General features: G+C 44.9%; 1 protein-coding gene across 1 annotated transcript in view; it reads right to left on the bottom strand.

Annotated features, from left to right (window-relative positions):
- Window positions 1-12,956: 12,956 nt before the first annotated feature.
- Window positions 12,957-24,441, bottom strand: part of RNF150 (ring finger protein 150) — a 121,544-nt gene continuing 110,059 nt past the window's right edge. The window contains exon 7 of the mRNA XM_071753766.1: window positions 12,957-17,121. Coding sequence (XP_071609867.1) covers window positions 17,003-17,121 — 119 coding nt within the window. The 3' untranslated portion in view covers window positions 12,957-17,002. The remainder of the gene's footprint in view (window positions 17,122-24,441) is intronic.

Raw genomic sequence — 24,441 nt, 5'->3', positions numbered from 1 at the left:
CAATGCTAATCCATTAAATTACCCACAGAAGGAGAGAAAGCTTGAGCTGTCTCTTTCCTATCACCTGTCCCCCCCCCTCTCACACCCCTCCAGCCTCCTAATATCCATCAGCTGGGGTTGCTGGATGAGTTATTACAGCAATGTGTTAACTAGGTCTTGAAATTAAAAAAAAAAACAACTTTCAGCTGCAGCTCTGTAACACACCATGATTAAAACTAATCATTTCCTTAGTTCCATGGCTGCACATGGGTGTCACCTGTATGTGCCCAGGCAGCTGCCAGCCCTCTGCAGCCATCCCACCCCATCAGGGGGCAGAGGCACTGGCAGGAGAGGAGCTGCTCAAAACTCCATCCCTCCTGGTGCCTTCCCACACACCTTTCCCTCCCTGCTGCCTTGTGCTACCCAGGTCTCAAGTGTCTGCTCCCCTGCTTGCTTCCAGATGCCACTCTGGGGTTTTTCTCCCTAGGAGAAGCAGCATTTTTTTGTTCATTTCATACCCTGTTTCTTGGGCATCATCTCATTTCATTGCATGCAATTGATCCCTATGAGTGCTGGGCTGGGGGGCAGAGCCAGGGGCTGCCTGAATCCCAAGTCAGTGAAATAGAAACATCAATTTCTCTCAGCCAAGGGCCTTGGCACTCAGCCTTCCCAAGGAAATGCTGTGAGCAACTCCAGAGCAAGGCATAAAACATTGATAGCATCTCTGAATGGGCACTGCAGTAACAGGCACAGATGACAAAGACTTTTTTCTGGACCTCACCAGACAACAAGCAAGCAGTTTAAAATGTTAAGCCTCAGGAGCTTGTATTTGGGTTTGTTTTCATCCTTTAATTCATCTCATTCCAGTTAGTACAAGTAGAAATGTTACTCGTGGCACTGTTATCTTAAGCAGCAGCGAGCTGCTCAGATCAATAGGATGTTGCATTATGGTGTTTCTTTTCCCTGCTTTTAGGTTTCCCATCTTTCATGCCCTTCCCTCATGTGGGAGCAAACAACAACGTGACTGTCTTCTACAGAGGTGTTTTACACAGCCCTTCAGCTTCCTCTACAAACCAAGCAACACATTTTGATATTCATCATTAACGGGGGCACAAAGTGCTTGGCATCCATTACACATTTATGGCTCTCTGGGTGCTTCTTATGGCCAGATCAGTTTTCTGAGGAGTGAATAAAAGTGCCCAAAGCAGTGCAGACACAGGACTGAACACCAGCTGCCATGAATCCCAGTGGGAATTCCAGCCCCAGCAAGCAGCCAGCTCAGCAGGCAGCCCTGGCTCCCTTACCCACAGCACTTCCCAGAGACACTCTGCAAGAGGCACAGCCCTCCTGATACACCAAGTGTGAACACCTTGACAATGCAGGTTCTGGATGGTATCCCTGGAGGGCAAAAGTCACCATCACATTGCCCAGAACCCTGGGTTCAGGATGCTCTGAGCATGCAGACAGCAGATGCTGAGTGAAGGGGGATGATGAGCATCACTGAGAGGAAGGTGCCTGCTGGGTCTCAACACCTCTATGTGCAAACTCTAAAGATATGGCAAAGCTTTCCTGTGGAAAAAAAATGATCCCAAACAAGACCCACACATGCCATACTTTGAACTCATTCATATATCCCCCAAAGGTCAAGAGCCACCTTTTCCTCTGCCAGTTTTGGGATGAGCAAAAACAAGGCCAGGGTTACATCAACACAGCCAGCACAAAAAGGTATTGATGGAGAAAATAGCTCCTCCTCTGTGACCAGAATATCAACACCTGAAAACCTGCACTGAAAGGAAAAAAAAGTAAAATTGACTATAAAATACATCAAAGGAACTACACTGCCCTTTACCAGCAATTTGCTGCTAGCTCCTGGCCAGAATACCTTAGGACACCCCTGTGGGGAGGATTCCTGCCTTCCCCATCCATGTACTGCCCAAAATGCTTCCAAGGGATTGCTCCCTGCAAAGGAAAAGGCTTTGGGATGGCTGACATGCCCTAAAGGGCTGCTATGGATGGAGCTTTTACCTGGCTTCCCATACACTGCTGGGCATCAGCAGCAGGAGCTTGGCTGGCAGAGGGCATTTTCCCTTGGGCTGGGAAATGGGGAAAAGGATGAAATATTCCATGTGGCAGCCCCAGAGACTTTGGGCATCCCCAAGAACCTAGGACAGCAATTCCTGCTCTGCCAGCCCCAATCCCAGCTCTGCCCCTCAGTGGCACCAAGCAGAAGCCAGGCAGCTTCCTCCTTTCATAATTTCCTTTTCCCAACTTCCCCATGAACACTCCCCCCCCCCCCCCCCTAGAAACACCCCAGAGATCCTTGCAAATGTGATCCAAGTGCTTTGCAGGCTGGGCTACCTCAAAAAAGCCAGTGCATACATCAGATTTTTCTGAACATCCTGCCCCTTTGTAGCTAGTTTTGGAAGGCATTTCTTTGAGGTGCAACTCATTTTACAGCTGTTTGCATGTGACAGATTTTTGCCATGTAACAAGCTCAAAGTCATTACAATCAAAGGACAAAGCTCCCAAAAAACCAAAGACCCCCAAAACCAAAACAAATCCAAAAAACCACCCCAAAAACACCCCCTCCCAAAAAACCCAAACCCCCCCAAAAAAACAACAACCAAAAAAACCCAAAAACATACCCAAAAAACCCCCCAAAAACCCAAAACCAAACCCCAAATTCCCCCCAAAAACCCCAAATCCCCCCCAAAAAAACAAAATCCCCCCCCCAAAAAAAACCAAACAAAAAAAACCCAAAAAACCCAAAATCCCAAAAAACAAACAAAAAAAGCCCCCAAAACCCCAAAAACATGGAGAAAAAGGAAGAAAATGGAAGGAAGGAGGGGAAATGCCCCTGAGCATGAGGACCTCTTCAGGAGTGGGTGCTGCAGGAAACATGAACATAACCTGAGGAACAGGAGCCCCAGTCAGTGTCATCAATGCCTGTGGGGTTGAAACAGCAAACTGGATCTGACCAATGTTCCAGGCTAAAAAAAAAAATAAATCCAGCTCTCAGCATCCTTCCACCAAGATGTCCCAAGCAGTAAGTGCAGATCTTAATTAAAAAATGGAGTATTTTAACATGACACACTGGAGACGTTCTTCTTCCCTTTTTTTTTTTTTTTTTTTTTTTTTTTTTAAATGAAAGGGAGGGTCAGCAACGTCACCTCTTTTTGAAAGGGATAAAATGGAAGCATGGATGCTGTTTGAGCTTTAAATAACTTAAACCAAGCTATCAATCAGGTCCTTGGGGTATCTGCCACTTCTGCACCCCCTGCTCATTGTCAGGGGATCCCAGTCCTTAAGAAGGAGAAAGCAACAGCAATGATGACCATGTTTACACTGAAATATTTAAAGCAAAAACATTTGGTTCCCTGGCTACAAGCAAGTGTTACATAAACCAAAAGACAGGAGAAATCTCAGTTTCCATCCATGATAGAGAATAAACAACACAGATAATATTTTCTAACACCAGCAAGAGTAACAATATTCAGGAAGCTTTCTGGCAGTACGATCAAGGGCAAAGCAAAGCAAGCTGATGCTTTTCTGCCAGAAAGTCAAATTCATTTTTACAGTCCCTGTGCAATTTGTATGGAATGTCACACGTGAGGAGTCAGACTGCACATGTCTGTGAGCTGAATGCATCTCTGAGCTGCTCCATTTAACATCACAGATGTCTGAGGAGGGAAATTCAGTAGCACAGCTTTGCTCCTTTGCTGGCAAGGTTTTGTCTCAAGGGAGATGATCTCACCACTGCAGATGATTATCAGATTCAGCACAGGAGAGAGAAGCTCTGGGGTGGTCAGAGTGAAGCTGCTTTGCCATTGATGGAATCTGGCTGCCCACAAAATGTGTGGATGGCACTCGAGCAATAAATCTGTCCCCCCTCCCTACACCCAGAGGGTGCTTTGCTGCTCTGTGTCCTTCACTGGATGAAGCACCCAGGCACTTCTCTCATCCCTCCATCAGCAATTTGCCCAGATGAAGCCCATCCTATGCAAGGATTGTCAGGGGCCCTACAGACCCCAGCTGGGAAATGCAATATTAGGGCTCTCATCCCTGCCCACCCAGCCCTCCCACAGCTCTAGCAGAACATTGCTCCCAAGAGCATTAAAGACATCAATGTCCTCTCCTGAATGGAGAATTCTGCTGTGGAAATCAGCCTCACCATCTCCAGAGGTGGATACCTTCCTCTCAGTAAGAAGGAGAGCTTGGGAGAAATCATCAGGCTTAGCAGAAGTGGGACCAGAAGCACCCACGGGCTTCCTTACTGCCTGCTGACCCCCCCAGAACCCTCCTGTGCAGGGCTCCAGCTCAGAGTAATGTTCCCTCCCCACCCTGACAAGGCCATCAGGAGTAGTCTCCCACCCCAAGTTATTTTGGGGAAAAATTTAAAAATGTTTCCTTTTTACACAGGGTGCCTGACAAACCCAAGTGAAGGGTCCCTGGCAGCACCACATGGGGTGCACTCAAGAAGATTTTTAGAGCACAAGCTGGACAAACCCCTTCAGAAAGGGACAATCAGCTTTGGGGTAAAAAAATACATTATCTTACCAGTCAAAATAAAGGCAAGTCCTTTCTTCACACTCTGAATCACACCTCCTCAGCATTGCTGCAAGCCCTTCTTTCTCCCCAAACAAGAGAGCAAAGAAAGTCCCTCGGGCACAGCAAGCAAAAAAAAAAATGCTGCTTGTGTGTTTTCCTTTTGTAGGTCCAGGAGGATTTGCTTTATACCACCCACCCCCACATGTGAGGGGCATCTCCTCGGAGCTCTTCCCCTCCCACACACCTGGCTCAGCAGGAATGATCCAGGTGGGTCATTGCTAAGGAGTCATCACATCCATCCAGCTGCTTGTATTTAGGACTTTTTGAAAGTCAGCAAACAGAGAAGGTTTTTTCCCCCTGGCACTAATGATCCTGGAAAGTCAGGGTCAATTTTCCATAAGAAAATCCCCTTGTCTGCTGTCCCTTAGGATAATTATTTTAAAAACACCACCCTTATCAAAGCAGCACTGTAGCAACACACCTTTGTGTCATTCTCCTCATCACTCCTTGGTATTTTTTAACTCTCACACCCAAGCCAGGCTGAAGGTAAAACTCACCCAAGGCTCCCCTGGAGCTGTCTGAGTGGGAACAACCTCCCTGTTCCCTGGCACCACCGTGGAAAAAAGAAAGCTGCCACCCAGCATCCCTCTGCAGCTCACCTTAGGGGAGGTGTGGGGGGGATATGAAGAAATTCACACCTTGAATTACCTTGAATTACACCAATTTGTGTTGTACCTCACAGCTGGGAAGCCCAGATAGGTGAGGGTGTTGGCTGAGGTGATGAATGGTACTGAAGCAGACCTGGGTTTTGGTTGAGTTTTGTCTGTTCCCAGGGGTTCTCATGGTGGGGTGGAATAGGATAGGAGACTCAACACCCTACAGTGGGCAACACGCTCCAATTTGGGATTTTTTTTCCCCTCCCCTGAACTTCCACTCCCATTCAAGTGCAATTGCCCACAGAGGGCAATTCTGGCAATTCATGCCCTGGCCCATTTCTCCACAGACTGATCGATGGCCAAATCTACAGATCTGTGCCAAAAATAACTGGGTTTTAAACGGTGTAAGTGCATGCACAAACAGAAGTTCAACTGATTTGCTTTAAAACCACTCCTTTAGCTGAAATCCAACTTCTGTGACTTCCTTGACCCACACAGATGGCACAAATTCAGTGTACAATGTGCCAAATCCTTCACCCAGGGGGTTGGGCTGTGGTAGGGGCTGCAGCACTGGTCTCCAGCCCACCTCTTGTCCCTGTCCTGCTGCAAAAGACACCACCAGCAAATGTCCTTGCTGGGCTTCACTTGATTTTACCTGACCATGAACTGGGTCAGGTAAAGAGCAGAGTCCTGCTCTCTCCCCTCCATCAAACCCACTGGGTATTGGGGCAGCAAGCACAAACCCAGCAGCATTCACAGGTTTCCTGGGCTTTCCTGCAAATCAGAGGTGAAAAGGGCAACCTCTCCAAGTGGCTGCCAAAGGATAACTGCAGCCTTTTGGCTAAGTGACCCTTGGTCCTCACCCCACAAAGTCCTGTGATGCTCCAGCATGTGCTGCCTCACTCACTCCCCAAATCTCGAGGGGCTTTAGCCCTCGTTTTTTTTGTTTTTGGTTTTTTTTTTTTTGTGGGGGGGTCAGGAGTCCTGAGGGCTTTTCCTCACGGATACTATGGCCTCGGGGTGAAGCCTCTTAGGGCTCAGTCTGATTCATCAGCTGAGGGAGACAATGGGGACCCCCAGGGTGTGTGCGGGGGGCAGGACTCAGAGCAGAAGGAGGGAAAAGTCCCCAGCGGTGCCCGACACTAATTCAACGCAATAAATACCCCCGGTTTAACTCAATAAATACAGACTGCCCCTCCGGCAGGTGTCATATCTACTGCTGTCTGCCTTCTCTGGGTGGGTGTCAGGGTCCGGTGGCCCCGCACAGCCCCGCAGTGGCTGCGGGTGGATCTGCGGGGCGGGGGAGCCTCCTGCTGGAGAGCCGCGGCGAGGGAAGGGAAGGATGCGAGATGCTGCCGCCCTGCCCTCCAAGAACTGATAATCTATCTCCCTTTACCACTCATTTTTCTAAACGCTTTCCTCTCGGCCATCTAGGTGCACCCCTTCCCTTCTCTTCCCTTTTCCTTCCCTTCCCTCTTCCCTTTCCCCTTTCCTTTCTCCCCTTTCCTCCTTCCCCTTTCCCCTTTCTCCTTCCCACTCCTTGCTCCTTTGCCTCCAGCAGCTGAGGCTTGTCAGAAAGCACCAAATCTCACAATCATCATAACTGAGAGCAGGTGGGGTGACACCCCCGGCCCCTGGGGAAGCCCCAGGGCAGGTGGCTGGGCTGCCCCCCTTGCACTGTCCAGGTAAATCCCCAAACTGCTGGGAGCTGGGAGTCTTTCCTGTCACAGTGCTGGGTGATACCCTGGCTGTGTCCCCACCACGGGGCTTGTTTCCCTTCTCCTCTTTCCATCATACTCTGGTGAGGAAGTTCCCCCCACTGTAAAGGAAAAGGGTAGTGGGGTCTGGAGGAAGGCAGTGAGGATGTGCCAAGGCATGGAGCAATGTCCCACAGCTGAACCAGCCTGATACCTGCAGCCTGGAAGCATTGACACCACGGGGCTATTCCACACCTCTGCAAAGCCAGGAGTGATGTGGAAGGGGGGGGGCCACTGTCCTGGTGTTCTTCCTTTGTGGGTGCCCATCTCCATCGAGTCAGATGCAGGCTGCTGGTCTGTGCCAGCACAGCTGCCCCAAGCAGGGACAGAGGGACAACTTCATCTGAGCTATGGGCTCTGACAGATGAGTTCTGGGGCTCTGCCAACACATCTCAGGAGTTACCACTCCCAGATGGCTGCTGTGTCCCTCTGCCAGGAGCTACCATACTTCCTAGCTGAAGCAGAAGGGGTGATGTCTGTCTGGGCTTCATCCACCATGGGATGCTGCCAGCCTCCCTCTGCAAACCTGTCTTAGGAGAGAGGATGGACCATACAGCCAAGCTGCTGAGATGCAGATGTCCAGGATGTCCAAAGAAGCAATGGGATAGCTTGCAGCAGCAGGTGGCCCAGGCCCATGAGGGTTATAACACTGTTCCTGCTTCCAGAATTGTCAAGGCTTGCTGGCAGCTTGTTTGCATGGAGATCCAAGGCTAAGGAATGTGTGTGACAAGTTACACCCTCCCTGAGCACTGATTTCCTTAGCTATGATAAATGCACCCACACTTTAGATTTCTTTTATGCTATGGAGTCCTCATTCTCTCTGAGATGCTGCCTCCCTGTGTTGCCAAATTGCCTTTTCAGGGTGGTTTTTTTTTTTTCCAGAGTGGCTCCCCAAGACCTGGCACAGATGACTGCAACCCTTTCCTTTGGGCACCCTCAGGTGTGCAGCACAAAGCAGTGAACGGGGCAGAAAGGACCTTGGGTTGTACAAATTGTAGCACAGTGCAAACCTGGATAAAATACCTTTGAATCCCAAGCCCTCTCCATTGACTGTGACGTGTCTGAGGGTCACTCCTTCTGGAAGAAAAAAAAAAATAAACCAAACCACCAAACCCAAACAACAGAGCAGCACAGCTTTATTTCGGTATTTTGGCCCGAAATGAATCCCATACACAGCAGAGAGTGATGTAACCCAAACCCAAAGCATGCGCTTGCATCCTGGCATTAATTGCCTCCCTCCCCTGGTTATTTATAGCCCCGATGCTATTCCCAGCAGCTCTCTGCCTGCCTGGATCCCGCTGCCTGCCCGGATCCCGCTGCCTCCCGGCGGGCAGAGCCGCAGCACCCCGGGCTCTGTTGTGCCTGCAGAGCACGTAGCAACTGCGCACAGCTGCCTGCCAAGGAGAACCCGCCCTGCTCCCTTCCTCCTTCCCTCCTTTCTTCCCTCCCTCCCTCCCTTCTTCCCTGCCCAGCGATTAAATGAAAGCGGAGAACATTGAAGAGAAATTTCCCCTCGATTCTGTGGAATTTCAGCAGAAGCCACCTTGGTCTGAAAGCTGCAGCCAGAAGTGCTGAAATGCAAAGGAAGTTTAGGAGATGTTTCCTTGGCACTGGGATTTAATTTTTAACATTTCATGATCTCGGGGTGCATATCAGGGCATGATTAAGCCAGCACCAGATACACTACAAAAATAAAAAAACTCCCAGGCAGCTCTCAGTAAGACAAGAGGGCACAAGAGGTCTCAAGTTGTGCCAGGGGAGGTTTAGGTTGGATATTAGGAAGAAATTTTTTCCAGAGAGGGTGATCAGACATTGGAATGGGCTGCCCAGGGAGGGGGTGGATTCTCCATCCCTGGAGATATTTCAAAAGAGCCTGGATGTGGCACTCAGTGCCATGGGCTGGGAACTGCAGCGGGAGTGGAGCAAGGGTTGGACTTGATGATTTCAGAGGTCCTTCCAACCCAAATGATTCTGTGATTCCGTGATTCTGTGATAGCAAAGCAGTGGGCAAGGAGGGAGATGTGTGGGGAAGAATGAGAGCAGATTCCCTGCCTAGCAATGCCTAAAGTCTGCCTCTGAAGGCCCTCCAGGGTTTGTTTAGGTGCACAGGGCTTCTACCCTTGGAGCAGGGCTGGTGGGATGAGAGGCTCCAGGCTGGGCTGCCAACTGGTTCACCTGGAAGGGGAAAAAATAATTCCTGGCACTGTTGATATAGTTTATTTAAATCCCACACAGTTTTTCTGCTTGGAGCAAGGTTGCTGCACCTCTGTCATGAACAGCAAGAACAAAGCCTGATGGCAGGGTGAGCACAGAGGTCTAGAAGAGCTGGATGTGATCTGGCCCGTGGCTTTTGCCTCCCTAATTCCTGGGTGAAACCTGAGTTAGAGCCCCAGCCTCTGGCACACTGCTGCCTCCATCACACCCCTGCAGCTGGGAGAGGCATCTGCACTGCCAGCTGCAGCCAGCAAGCACAAAACTTGGGCCAGAATGGGGGGCAAGCTGGGCCCCAGTTGCAAGGCTGTGTCTCAAGCCAGGATTTGCCCCTCCTTCAGAGATTTCTGCCTTCTGTTGCATCCACAGGGAAACCTTTCTTTAAGTCTCTTAAATTTCTTTTGGCCAGATTTTTTTACTGTGCCTCAAACCTCTGGTAGGCAGGACACCCTCTGGGGCTCTCCCAGGGAGATGGGAGAGCCCAGGGATGCTCTCAGGGATGAGGAGATGGCAGGAGATGGGGCCGGAGAAGAGCAGCTGGATGACCCCTTCACAAGGGTGTTGTGATTCCCCAAGGCACAGCAGAGCTGTCACCTTTTAGAGCTATTTTAACACATCATGTCCAGCACATGGAGCCAGGACAAGCACTGCTTCCTGACCAGAAGCACCAGAGCAGGGACAGGCTGGAGTGGTGGCATGGTGGCTGTGCTGTCACTTGGGTCCCTCCCTGCCACAGCTTCTGCCTCCAGTGAATGCCAAAGTCTTCAGTGGTCAAATTCAGAAAGAAACAATCTGGAAGTTTTAACAGGCAGTTTTGCCCAGGCTGTTAGAAACTATGTACCACAGAGTAATCAGATGCGTTTTATTAAAAAACTTGCAATAAAATTCCTTGGAATTCACCATCTTAACTTTCAGAGTTGCAGTATTTTACTAGTACATAATAACACAGTCTCACATATTTACATTATAATCCTCTACATAACAAAAATAGTCATGTTGTACTACTGAATAATGCTTCCAAATACCTCAACATTTTGGTACTTCCCCCAGCTGAGTCACTGTCCATGCTCTTTAGCATTTACAGTATGTAACAAAGCAAGAAGGAAAAAAAAAAATTGTGTGCCTTTTTCAGGCAAATCCCTTTAAGGTGGTAGCTCTCTGACTCCCATATTTTTCAAGAGAGATAAAGTGCATTGGAAGGGAAGATGTACATATTATATCAGCAGAGACTTCAGGTGTATTTGCAATACTGTACAGAAATAATGCTAGAAACAAAGGCTGGCTTCACAAACTGCTACTGCACTGTTTTGGCAGCAAGCCACAGGTAGCAGGGGGCAAAAAAAAAAAAACAAACCAACAAACCCTAATGACAAGAAAAAGAACTTGCTATGCAAATCCCACTGTGATTTTGCCATGGCCATTCACAAGGTGTTTCACAAACCACAGTGCAGCTGTCTGGAGGAAAAAAGTGGGTTTTTTTCAACATGGAGATGAAGAAGAGTTTCCACAGTCCAAAGAAACACAGCATGGTGAGCCTGCAGGAGCTGGCTGCCCAACTAGCAAAAGAATTTCAGTCAAAAATCAGCTCCCACCCTGTCACACAGCACACATGTGACAACCCTGTCACCCCACTGCTTGTCCCCTCTGCAGTGGGTGAGGAGACCTGGCTGGAAAAAGTTTTGGAGCCATCACTGGGAAGCAGAACACTTCTGCTCTGTTTGTGAACTATGTACAAAAGGGACACCACATTTTTTTGGTTGGTTTATAAACTATAAATAAAAATAATTCTCTTCTGGAAATGGATGGAATGTGTATTTTGACATGTACAAAACCATTGTTAATGTTCACTAAATACAAGGAGCATCTTGCTAGAAAAATAACAGACCCTCCCACCCACTGTCCCCTCTTTACATTTCTAATTATAAAATGGTAGACATTTCAGGTTCCTAACATGAAGCAAGAAGTCAGGATGGTAGCATGTACACACACAAAACATTCAAATATTTGACATCTGAAATAACTGTATACATTCAGACCAAAGGAGCATCTTGATCTTGCTATTGTTTTTAATGCTACACAGGACTCAAGAATTGTGAAATAAACAAAAAAGGGAAAGCACTTTTTTTTTTTTCCTTTCTCTCTCCTTTCTTTTTTTTTTTCTGCATCCATTCCAGAAAGAAATAACTTCCACCAATTCACAATTAAAACATTGGAGAGAGGCAAGATTAATTTCAGATGGGAATTCATCCCGTGGCTTTTCATTCAAAACCCACAACAGCTTTCATTCATCTCTCTTCTCTATTTCTCCTTTTGAAATGCATCTCCTGCTCAGAAGATTTTTTTTTTTCTTGAAAAAGAACTGCCAAAAATTAGGAAGGGAGCAGAGCAGGCTCCCAGTCTGTTGTGGAAGCTGCATGACAGAGGGCAGTGCTCTCCCTCCCTGTCCCAAGCCCGTAGCTGCCATCTGCTTCACGAACAAATCCAGACTAAAAAGTCCATCTGCTGTTCCTCTTTCAACTGCAAAACTGTCAATTAGTTCAGGTAACAGCTTGGTAAAATAAAAAGAAGTGCTTGTGTTGGATCTCAATTGTCCCTATTCAAAAAGCCTGCTAAAATAACACCTTCACTCTCGTTTCCCCTCACACCCAAAATATTTCATGACATTGTTTTTCACCACTTGTGAAAAACTTTTCACCACGCTTTTCACCCCCAAGCAGATTAATTTCTGTCGTGTTGGTTGCCCTGTGTATGCTCACACATTTTGCATCTGTAAAAAACCCCAGTGAGCCAAAGCTCAGCGTCAGTGAGGCAGCAATCCTGCTCAGCACTGGTTAGGAAGATCAGCCACCCTAAATTTGACAAAACCCCATGGCCCACCTTTCACTGAGCCCTTCAGCTGAACTTAGGCTGGCTCCATATCCCTGGGTGGAGCCAGAGCAGTCCTGCCTGATCCAGGAGATACAGGCAGCACAAAACACATGGGAGGCAGCAGGGTGGTGTTAGGGTGGATCCTAATCATGGAAGAATCCCATGATCTCCTTCCCCAGCAGCAAAGAGCAAACATTTGTGAGAGGGGCTGGAAAGGAACAGGATGGATTTGGGTTTCTCTGTGTCCTTTTAGTTCTGTGAAATGGATGCATCCCAACAGCAAACCAAGCCCTCCCTCTTCTGCTTCAACAGTCAGCTTGCCCTGGCCCCTATTCCCAACAGACTGGGAATTCTGGTCCTACCACAGGCATCTACAGGAAAAGAAAAAAAGGTCAATTATTGCTAATTAATAGAAATCAATACATGACTATTGGTTTTCTTGGTTTGCACAGACTCTAAGTTCTATTCTTGGCTTATTTCAAACTATACACTTTGTCATGAGCTTTTCTATGGACTGAGACCACAGCAAATGAGCCTCTTACAAACAAAGCCTGGAAGAGTCCCAGCTGCTGAAAGGCATTTCCCAGTGTCACACATAACCCCCATTGTCATTCCAGTACAGACCAATGGCCACAACAAGGGCTGGCAGTCCAGAGATTTATGTGTAGAGACTTGTGTCCCAGTCTTTGTCTTTTCAACAACAGAATCAGTTCAAAGAGCTGTGGCAGATTCAAAGAAAAAAGTTTGTAAGGCAAAATTCTGGGATGTCTATGCAATGACTGCACTCCAGGTTTAACAAGAACAGCAAATGAAAGACACTTTATGGAAAATTTGTAACTGTGTTGTAGTGATGATTAAAAGTACACACAGGTGTTAAAATGATGTGCAGATACCCACTGGGACAACCCATCCACATGCAAAGGTCTTTTGAGACATCTTTCAAACTGGACAGACATTTCTTTTTATTTATCAAGGAGGAAAAGAGGGTGGGAATGGGTTTGACAACAAAAACTCTGTATCACAAAATGCATATTCTTTGAGAAAGATTAAACTCAGAGCTGGATCTGTCTCTGGTATTTGGGTTCATTTTGTAACCAGTGTAAGAATGCATCCCACATGAGTCATCTGAGGAGAAATTCTGCCCACCTTGCAATGACTTCCTCTGAGTCTGATCCGTGGGTCATTAAAATAGTGAGGTCTGAGGGACCTCCTATCATATGTGATTTCAATAATGTTTTCCAAGATTGCCTCTATAAAGCCTTTTCCTTTAGTACCACGGTCTCCCTAATGTAAAATGTCTAAAAATGTCTGGCAGCTGCTTCTGTTGTCACTTCCCACAGTCAATGCAGTGCACATGGCAATTTCATTTCATAGAATGCCTAAAGAATGAACTGCAGTGCTATGACTGTTCTGATCCTTCATTTCAGGCTCCAAAGCAGTCAGAAAATAAAAACCCCAACCCAAATCCTCAGCAAGTGCCAGATCTGCATCCCCACCAGAACGGGTTAACGTGGGAATGGGATTCAGATTTGGTACCTTGCACATCTGCATGCACACATTAGGTCTTTTGTGACTGCAAAATTCTGCCCTTGTAACTTTTTATGTGTCCTACCTACTGAACACACCTTTGGGAAGGCAGTTTAGTGAAATCCATGAAAATCAAAGGATCCCCAGAGTGCAGCCTCTGTCTGTCCAGGCTTCATCCTGCAATGATGAAGTCAAGCTGAGCCTCCCTAAGGCTCACAGAAAAGGAAAGAGCCTCAGACACAAGGACAGGAAGAGCACAGAGAGAGAGAAGAGCAGCTTAATGATAAAATGCCTTTCCTAGAGAGCTGCCCCATCCTCCAGCCCTGGTCCTGAGCAGGAGATGCTCTTCTGCCCTGATGCCCATGAACCTGCAGAATTCTGTGCATGAACACTTGTTCATCAGGGGGCACCAGAGGATTTTGTGTGTGTGTTTTTTTTTTTTTCCTGGCTGCATGCTAAAGCTGCTTTCCCTTCTGAACAGGCAGTTCTGTGTCTCCAGCATCTGAATCCCACATATTTAATGCCTGAGCCCAGGATTTGTGGGCAGCAGTCCCGAGGACTCACAGAGGGCTCAGGATGGGGCTCATCTTGCCCAAAGCTGCAAAAAAAGGGTTTTATTTCCCCCCTGTGAGGGATCTCACTGGAGAAACTCCCATAAGCAAAAATATGTGCAGGCATGGAGGTCTGCAGAATTAAGGCTTTCATACGTGGTACAAATACACATCTGGGGTCTTAATATTTATGAAGCACCTCAGGTTCCCAAGGCATTTAGCAGGTTGTATATACAAAGAATATTGTCAGCCAGGTTCTACTTTAGAAAAATATTTCCATTTGACACAAGAACTGAATTATGATCATAGAAGACCTGTTGAAAATGATGTGATTTGGGTACGAGTCCAAAATTAGTCATAAGTGCTTTTCTGAAGAAGGACAGAATAAACATTCACCTAAGTACTTTCCTAAATTCTGGCTTCAGTGCTTTGCAATCTGGCTTTGCACTTGTTATCCCTTAACAGTGCTCAGAGCTGTAAACACCTAAGGGCAGGGATGGAAAGCATCTTTCCTGAGCAAAACTGCAGGTAGAAGTGGAAAAACAAAAGCAGAAAGACTCAAGCCCCAGATCTGCTTGGACACCTCTTGAAAGACTACAGAAATGTGTAAAAATGCCTCTGCCAGCAGCCACGCACCCATCCCAAGGGACCACACCTAGGAATGATGTGGAAAAGAGCATGCAGAGTGCAATCTCTCTCCAAAATCCTTCACTAACTCCTAGAAACATGGGCAGGGGCTTAGGTACCATCTGTGTGATGCCCCTTTGGATGATTTTGCTGGGCTAAGGACCCCCTTCCTTATGAGCTGGGAGCTGCTTCTCCCCAGGCCTCACTTCTTCTGCTATGGCAGCAGATAAGTTGTCAGTTGATCCACTAAAATGGACTTAATTAATTTTGAGAAATAAAACAAAGACTTTGCAACAGCTCCTCTGAAACCCAAACAGTTTGTCTGGGAAGCAGTTGCCTGGGTGCTGGGCTGCAGTGGGCAGATGTTGAGGGATCACTGACAACTTGGACATGGTGTTTGTGATGTTCCTGTGACATGTAGCACCTAGGCTCCAGGACTAGAGAAAAAATTGTACCAGTGTGTGTACTTTCCCTAGGGAGACCTGCCTGTGCCTAACCAGCTTCACTCCTTCCTCTGCAGTCACTTGAGATTAATTTCTTTCCTGTGTGGAGGGCCAGTATTTGGTGTAAGCACCACTTAAATCCCATTATTTCCAGAGCTGAAGTGGAACTGATGTGGTACCTTGTGCAAACTCTCCTGTGTAGGGGTGAATTTCAGCATCAGATCCCCCTGATGTTTTCAGCCTTTCCCAAAGCAGCAAGAAATAGAAAAGACATGAAAGAATAAGGAAAATATGATTACAGAACCACAAATATTGGCAAGGATGACCTAGCTGTGCCCTCTGGAACAATCTCTGACTTTATTTTTAAACCAAGCAGATATCCAGCTGCCTTTATCTCTTGAATTAAAAAGAGATTTCCTTTCAAATGCCATACAAAAATGTAATGGTATATTTCTGGATCATGGTTGGAAAGGATGATTAGGCTGCAATCCTTTCCCTCACAGTTATTCTGCAATTTAGGGACTAAAAACATAAAAAAAAACCTAAGCTATAAAATGAACTGGATTTTACTGGACCAGTCTGGTGTATCTATCTAACTGCAAGTATTCCAATATGCTTGGGACAATGCTGACAGGGATGCTGGAACCACCTGAACTTTTGTGTTTGGTACTCAAACTGCCTTCAAAATGTAAGAAATGAAAGGTGCTAAGAAAAAAAACACCAAAGAAATCAGGAAGTAAACATTTCAACCAGCAGCCTTATGCTTCACCAGCAATTTCTGACCCTGATCTCAGCATCTCTAGACCCTTCTCATAGTATTCATCTCACTTCTCATCCACATAATGCATTCAGCTGTTAGCACACAGCCTCTGGAAAGCTTTCAGGCTCTCCTTTCAGCCTACTGGTCAGATTTTGGTCTGTAAAATTAAGAAAAGACACATTGTTACACTAGATCTTCTTTTCCAGCTACTCAGTTGTGATTTGAAGGAAGGCCATCAATGTATGACAACAAAACTAATTGCACAAAACAGAACAAAGGACTAAAAGGATGAAGTGAAGCTGTAAACTTTTCCTTCTCACCTTCACACTGTGCAGTACTTGCCTAGCACAGAACAATCCAACATAATGCAATTTTAACCCAAATCTCAGCAATTTCTTTTAATTTAGATCTCTCCTACAAAAAAAAAGGCCTTCATAATACACCATTTCCAAGGCTCCCACTCAATGAACACAGGTTTCCCATTAATGCAGGGAGCTGGTGCACCATCCTTCTCAAGCCATGGGTACTCCACACAGAAACAACAAGGCAAAGATAAATCCCAAAGTCAGATCATGAAGTGACCAGTGAACAGGAATTCAGATTTCTGGATTCAACTCTTGAAAAAGCTGGGGTCAGTCAACAAAACACAGTGTCCATTCATAACAAAACTCTAAACAAACAGACAAACAGAACAAATATTATGTCTTTTCCAAAAGAAAGAAACAAAAATCCAATCCAACAAGTGTAGAAAACACTCAAGCTGTCATTTCAGTTGCGTTTTTCTGAGCCACTGAAGAGAGAGATGATTGCTCTCAAGCACGTGGGTAAACTGAAAGAGTTCACCAAGAGTTTTACATCTCCCATGTGAGCAGGATGAAGGGATGGAGATGATGGAACCTCACCCAGGCAGACACACAACTGTTGCTATTGCTTTTCGTGACCATCTCAGAATGGAGTGTGCAGGAGTGACAGTGCTCTGGAGGCATGTGCATGACTGGTCCAAATCCTAGAAAGCTGACTTGGTCCCTCCCTGTGACCCTCCCCTGGAGTTTCCTGTTGGATCTCTCCTTGTTTTTCAAGACTTCACCTCTTCGCAGTCTTGATCAGTGGAAAGCTCCACATCAGACAGTCCAACCTCCACTGCCATAATCAGTGAAATATCTGAATCACTGCTGACTGCTGGCTCCTGTTCATCTGTGAGGATAGAAAAGACAGGAAAAGGGCATTATAGTCACATCCTTCTGTCAATGCACAACTTTTTTTTTTTAGTTCTGAAGATTGGATGTTTCTCCACCACTGAACCTGCACTTAGGATTCCAAACTTTGCTCTTATTTAATATCTGTATAAAGCATTTTTGAAAATATCAGAAAGTTCATTAGTGGAAGGCAAATGACAAAGGAGCTTGGATAGGTAATGGTGTTGTCTTCTCCTAATCCTCTTGGGGGGTCTCCACCCAGGCCTTTTATCTTCATTACTTTGTCCCATTGCCTGAGCACCCCATCCCCTTTCACCCTGGCATCACCCTGCTCTCCCCACAAAGATAAGGTAAGATAGATAAGATAAGATAGGAAGATAAGGACAAGGTCACAGGCACCTGGTGGAGTGGGTTGGCCATCAGGAAATTATTTGTAACAAGAAAAAATCTGCACAAACCCTCCTTAGATGATAGAATCTGTGTTAGCAAAGACTTTGAAGAGGGCACTAGGTTAATGTCTGGAAGGAATTCTTTCCAATCTCTTTTCTGTTTACCTTTTCCTTTCATCTAAAGATACACTGCAGGTTCTTGATCCTGGCCAAAGGGCCTTGATCAAGATTTGGGACCTTAATCCAAAATACAGTAAGATTATTGACTTTTGCCAAGCTGCAAAAATCTCATCAAAACTACAAGTGTAGGAGGAGTTAACCTGGTTTTGGTTTGATCTCACAGCACTTGCCACACGTGCACTTGGTAGCAGATAAAGCCAATGCATTTTAAGGAACTAAGCTAATTTTATTTCAAGAGAAGCAAAGCACACTGGATCTCTGGGGAGGTTGTGAAAGGCACAAAAATCCCACAGATTTCTGAGCCCCTGAGAGAACAAGTTGATGGTTCGTATTTTCGAAGTGGTTTAATTACCATGATGAGATTTATGCTGTAACAATACAATGTATTTAAATCTGTGGCAGTTTTCCCTTATTTTATTTTTCAGACAACAGAAGCTTGATCGATGCTAAAAAGTTTAAAAGTTGAATACCTTAAAATGAATAAGTAAGAAACATTACAGTGGGCCCAGAAAAATAATAAAACCTCACAGTTTAATTATTCACTTGAAGCTAAGTGAGCACAATTAGTCTCCTCTCAAGAGCTGCATGATTTTTATATGTTTTAGAGAAAAAAACATGTATTTACTTGTGCCAGTACTCAGTCATGCTCTGCAGAGGAAGACTGAGTGGGCTCTGCATTATTTAAGCTGAAAAAGCCAATGTTTTCCTTAACAACCCTTCCCAATTTTCACCCTGGATTATTTTTATACTTCTTGATTGCAAGATAAATAATTCATGCAAACAACCTCTTTATATCTGTATTTTTTTCTCCTATCAATATGGCACTAGTAAAACATATTAAGGCATTGCTTCTGACTGTGTTTCCACTGGAGGCAGAAGAAGTATTTAATGGTATCTCCTGCAGACTTCAGTGGGCTTCAGTGATATTGAACCACCATTGAACTGCTAGACCCAAAAATACAAAATTGCATCACACACACCTCTGAGACCTAAAGCATCATCTCCAGTGGCAACAGCTCCCTGAGCCAGAACAACGTGGTTCCAGACCACTGGATTATTTATCATTTCTCTTTAACAGGGTTCTTAAAAACAATAAAAACGGTGCTTTAAATGTTGACACAGATGGGAGAAACTTTGTCTTTGCACGACTGATTTTCTGAGGCTTGGCCATGTTAAACAGCTGCTCAGAGCACTCTTGAGAAAAAGGTGATTTCCATCTGAAGTAGCTGGAGAGGGAAGGAGGACTGACTGGTGACAGCCACATGCTGAAGAGGCAGGCAGAGCTGCCAACACCAAATGTCAGAGCCTCAAATGAGAAGTGTTTGTGGTGCTGAAATGGTATTTCAAGCATAGTTGTTTCTTCTAGGGTTACACAACAGAAAAAGAATGCAACTGAGCTGAAGTCAGGCAGAGAGAAGAGAAGCAGATTTACAGCTCACCACCCATCTGACCTATGTGCAGGAGGAGCACACACTCACCAAAGGAGCAAACAGGAATTTTAGGTAAGAAATCCTACACAATCATTCTACTTCTTGGATCTGAAGTTTTTCCAATGTGTGGACTTTTTAGTTTCTTTTCTTTGGGACTAAAGGGCAGGTCAGCAGGAACAACAAACAAAGGATCCTAAAAATGTCTGTGCCTTCCCCCTGGCATTGCTTTTCCAGCACTGCAGAAGTGCCTAGAAACCTGAATGCTCGACCTTCCTTGCTTGCAGTTCCAAATCCTCAAGCTGCAGCCTCCTGCTTCAGTGAAGTGGGGAGAAAAATTCAAACATCACCATCCCTTACACTTCCCCTTTCAGGAAAGGGGTCAGCACTGGTATTTCTTAGGAAGGTGCAGACAACACAATAAATGCATCCTTCAGCATGACATCCTTGCTCTTGGAAATAGGAGTCCTACAACTGGCACAAGTTTCCCAGAAAAGCTGTGGCTGCCCCATCCCTGGAAGTGTTCAGGGCCAGGTTGGATGGGGCTTGGAGCAACCTGGGCTGGTGGGAGTTGTCCCTGCCCATGGAAAGGGGTTGGGAATGGATGAGCTTTAAGATCCCTTCCAATCCAAACCATTCTGGGATTCTCTGGTGACCCCAACACCCACGTTTGAAGCTGTGGAAGTTACACCAGATATGGATCAGCTGTAGGGAACTGTGGCTGCAAGGTCTCCAACAGCCTCACCGTGGCTCCCCCACACAACACAGGCTTTACAGGCTCTCTAGGCTGTGATGGTTGGTTTTTTTTTGGTTTTTTTTTTTTTTTTTAGCTGGCTGCTCAATAATGTGAGCCAGCACAGTTAAGTGACATTTATTAAAGGTAAGCAAACCCCATCATCCTGCGAGTGCCAGGAGCTTAGCCTGCATTTTGCATCCCTGTTTTTCAGATCCTATTTACAATGACAAAGCTTATGCAATCACACAGCTCCTATGGAAGATGCCTGACTGCCTGCTATGAACTTCTAGAACCTTTTTGCAAGTTTTTTTTTAAATTTGGTGTTTTTCTTCAAGCCCTGAAGTCAGGTGAGGGCCTCACCTTTCAGTGAAGATCTCAGCCTTCACTTAAAAATAAATGAGCCTTGTGAAGTAAAAAGGAATGGCAGAGTTTAAAAACCATGCCCCTAATTTATTTAGATTTTATGCTAGAATATCTGACTTGTGATTTTAGATTTTTGAGACTGCCAATCCTGTCTAACAAGACCCACTATAATACTTCACCGTGTTTTCTAGAATTTCATCCCACAGGCATAAAGCCTTTTGCTTAATGAAGCAAAAGGCTCATCCCAAGCTGCTTTTCAGCCTGACTGCCAGTGCCTACAGCAGGCAACTGGAGCCCTCACTGCCACATTACCCTCATGTCAGTGAAATGCAATACTCCACAGCATGCTGTCCACTTCCAGACAGACTTCTTCCCACTCACTTATATTCCCTGACACATATTCATGTCAGAAGTGTGATAAAACAACCCCCTTCTCTAGTCATTATTACTGTAAATGTAATGCAGGAAGAATATCACCACATAAATATGGAACTGCCCTATACAACAGTAGTAGAGCCCTTGTAACAAAGCTCATTAAGTGATGTTGATATGTGAGTATAACTGAAATTAAACAAGGATGGAAATAGCTAATATTACCCTGGTGCTTTAAAAATGAAGACTGCACACTAGGAATTGTTACCTACAGCTGCTGTTACTACTAACACTTTGAGTAAGTCTGGAGCTACTGTACACTTATAAATATTCCAAAAGAAAAGGGTCAGATGATGGGTTTCTAAGAATTTGATACTGTTTGCAAGGGACCTAAGCATTCAATAGTAAAAGCAAAGAGAATTTACAACCACATTCATCTGCCATGTGTGGGTAAGCACACAGGGCACAAATCAATACATCCTTGTAATGAGAACCAAACTGAATTAAATGAAGTGGATTTTGCACTTGGATTTTTGCTCCTTCTTGCTCACTGCTGTGCTCCTCCTAAGGAGGCCACATTTGACATTGTGCTGTGACATGGGCAGAGCTGTGGGGCTTTCCTAAAATTGCTCTGCCTTTCCCTGGAGGCTGAAATTTCCATGAAATTTCATGGAGGTGGAAAAGCTGCAGAACCTCCTGACTGGGCTAGAAGGTCTGCAACTTATTTGCATCCAGGAAATCAGCAGAAAAATGAGAATACACTAAAATGTGATGCACCAAAAGGTTCTCAGCATATAAGGTTTGCCTAGGATGACAGATTTCTTCCCTTCTCTGGATTTTTCAGGTAGCTCTCCACTGCTACATGCACTTGTAAGCAGATAAGTATTGATTATTCCATGTCAAATGAGAGCTGCCACCAAGTGTGTAATTCATCTACTGAAAGTGTAACTAAAACCTGCAATCTCCTGTTCTTGTGAATTAAAAACATGGGCCACAGCACTAAGCTATTCAGCTGGGAGTCAGCCCCCCCTTCCCTCCCTCACTGTCACCTCTCTCTGAGCTGATTCAGCATCCTCAGTCCTGCTCTGCACACCCTGAGCTGCTGAACAGAGCTGTGCAGGTGGCTTTCTTCATCTTATGACAGCCCCAGGAAGCAAAGGCTCAGAAAAAGCTGCTACCCTGGTGCAGGTACTGGTTTAGGTATAACCTGCTTGGCTAGCTATGAATTTAGTGAGCACTTAGCCCAAGCAACAAGTCTGGTTTTGTGCAGATCTTCTGTTCTTGATGCCCAGCTTTGAGGAGAAATTAATAATTATTTGTTTCTTCATGAAATGCTGTGAAAAACTTATCAGCTGTTATTCCATCCTTAGCTGGCAGAAAATTGCACATCAGACAATGGGACTCTGTCTAAAACCTCGTTTTGAAAATAAATGTACAGCAAAGCTTGGACTTGATTTCACTACTCGTTTCACAGTCTCACTACTGTGAAATATACCCTATTTTAGAACTCTCCATTTTCTGAAGATGGAACTAAAGCAAAACATGATACCTCTGCTCTCAGATTCAGAAAAATATCTAATATATATGCTGGTCCACGTGAACCTTATTCCTGTCTGGGGCTCACTTCTCCTGAACAACCACTGCCCAGTCAGATGTGTCTCCAAGCATTTTGCTCCCCAGAAACCAGGAATGTGACCATCTCCTGGAATTCTGGAAAGAAAATATAACCAGGCTCATTAGAGGCATTGATAAGGGACCTTTATCAAAATGGAGTCTGTTCAGCATGAAGTCACAGTGAACTGCCAATGCAAGCAGTATTACTGGGATTTTGTTTCCAGGATCAGAACAACCAGAACACTATTAATCACATGTGATTTATGACCAGGCCAGACATTTCTAGAGCCCTCTTGTTTTTCTTTGTCTGCCCAAGAATGCACTTTATCATTACAGGATTTATTGCTCCCCCATCACAGCCTTGCTACAGCATCACTTTGCTGTCTGAAAGGAGTAGCAGGGTCCTATGAAGTCAGTGCCTCAAATAGCAATTTCTTCCACAAGAGTAACAACCAAATTTATTTTACTGCTAAGACCCTCTTCTTTACAAACACCGGGGATTCTTAAAATTATTCTCAAATTAATAATAAAAATTTCCTATTGGATCATTTTATAAGTAAGTCTCAAATTCCTTCCGTACCATCTCGATAATTTTAGCACTTCAGAACTGGCTATAACTGCACTAACAAAACAACTGAAATAAAAACACATGGAAAAAAATGCCTATAAAATCTCTAATGCAAAAGAAGCAGTGGGAATATGTTTTTTAGAGAAAGGGTTATAAAAATCCTGTTACTAATGCAGTTCTTTTGCACACAGAGGCTAATAAAATGGATGAAGAGGTCTGGCTGGCTAAAATGGAGAACAAAGATCTAGGGAAATATATTATTGCTGTTCCCTAACATCAGAGAGAGACTGATCTGAGCAACAAGGGGAAAAATACTTGAGCATGGTAACTGCTTTGGGAAGAAAAGGTTAGGGTCTATTTCATAAATAACAAGTGAGAGTTCTGCATGTGTATTAATGGCAATGGGGATTCATCCAGAGGATAAAGACAGAATGCCTGAAACTTGTTGCAAAGGACATTAACCATCAGCACACTGGAAAGAACCAAACACCATGACCTGGAGAGATTCATTCCAGGCCATTTCCAAAATGTGTTTAACTGGATCAAACCCCTAAGTGATTGAGAGACTTCACAGAGGGGCCTGGATAGGATTCAAAATGCTCCAGTTCCTCCCAAAACAAAACTGTTTTTTTCTTCTTACTGAGTGAAAACACAACATTTTTTGCCCATTGATGTTTCTTGAGGATACACACTCTAGGAGAATGCACAGCACCTCTTAATGAAAAACAGCCCAAGACACAGTTCCCCACCTTCAAACATCCTGCAGTATTAAGGGGTAACATCATCATCATCATCATCATCATCATCATCATCATTCTACACACCAGCTACTGAGATGGAGAGTCAAGACTCTTCAAGGCATTCAGTGATTCTGGGTGCCCAGTTAAGACATCCTAAAACTCATTTTTTAGTTACAGTATTAACCTGTATTGCTTGTCCTGAGTGCATCATCTACAAGCCTCAGCTACAGCTCTAAGTACTCAGCACTTCTGGAAATCATATCCCAATAACTCAAGTCAAGCATCAAACTACAAAATGGAAATCATTAGGAATACAACCGATTTTCTGAAGCATAAATTTGGACTATTTTGTACTTTAAAAAATCAATTTTAATACCAGGTGCCTGAGAAAACATTTTGTGTTTTGGTAAAACCAATACACTTATTTTCATAAACAGCATAGAAGAAGTATCAGCACCAAAGTGCTCTCTATAAAAAAAGGGATAAAAATACCTATCTAAATAAGGTCATATGATCTAAAACACATGGAGCTGACAGCAAAACATTTGCAGAAAACTGAGCAGAAGGGGAAGGACACATACCAGATGTTATTGCATTTAGTCAGTTGGATCTGACTGGTGAAAAAGCAAAGCATTTTTTTCATTTTATGTCTCTAGATACATCTATCTTTAATGAGCATATACTGGCTCCTTGGGATTTTGTTCATGAATCAGAACACAAGGCCTTTGAAACTCACAGCACATATTAACATTATTTTAGGAGTCAACACTTTGCAGATACATCTTCTCTCCATAGGAGCCTCACATTTTAGGAACCCCTGATCAGCTTATTTTATCTCTGATAAAATGAACATGCCTCTGCCAAGTTTGATACAAGAAAACACAGTATTTTTGGGTTTGGTATACTTGCCTCTGTCTCCAGTAGGGAAA

The sequence above is a fragment of the Heliangelus exortis genome, chromosome 10, assembly GCF_036169615.1.
Source record: "Heliangelus exortis chromosome 10, bHelExo1.hap1, whole genome shotgun sequence".
Classification (NCBI taxonomy): domain Eukaryota; kingdom Metazoa; phylum Chordata; class Aves; order Apodiformes; family Trochilidae; genus Heliangelus; species Heliangelus exortis.
Note: the sequence above shows the minus strand (reverse complement) of the source record. Positions and strands in the feature narration are given on the sequence as shown.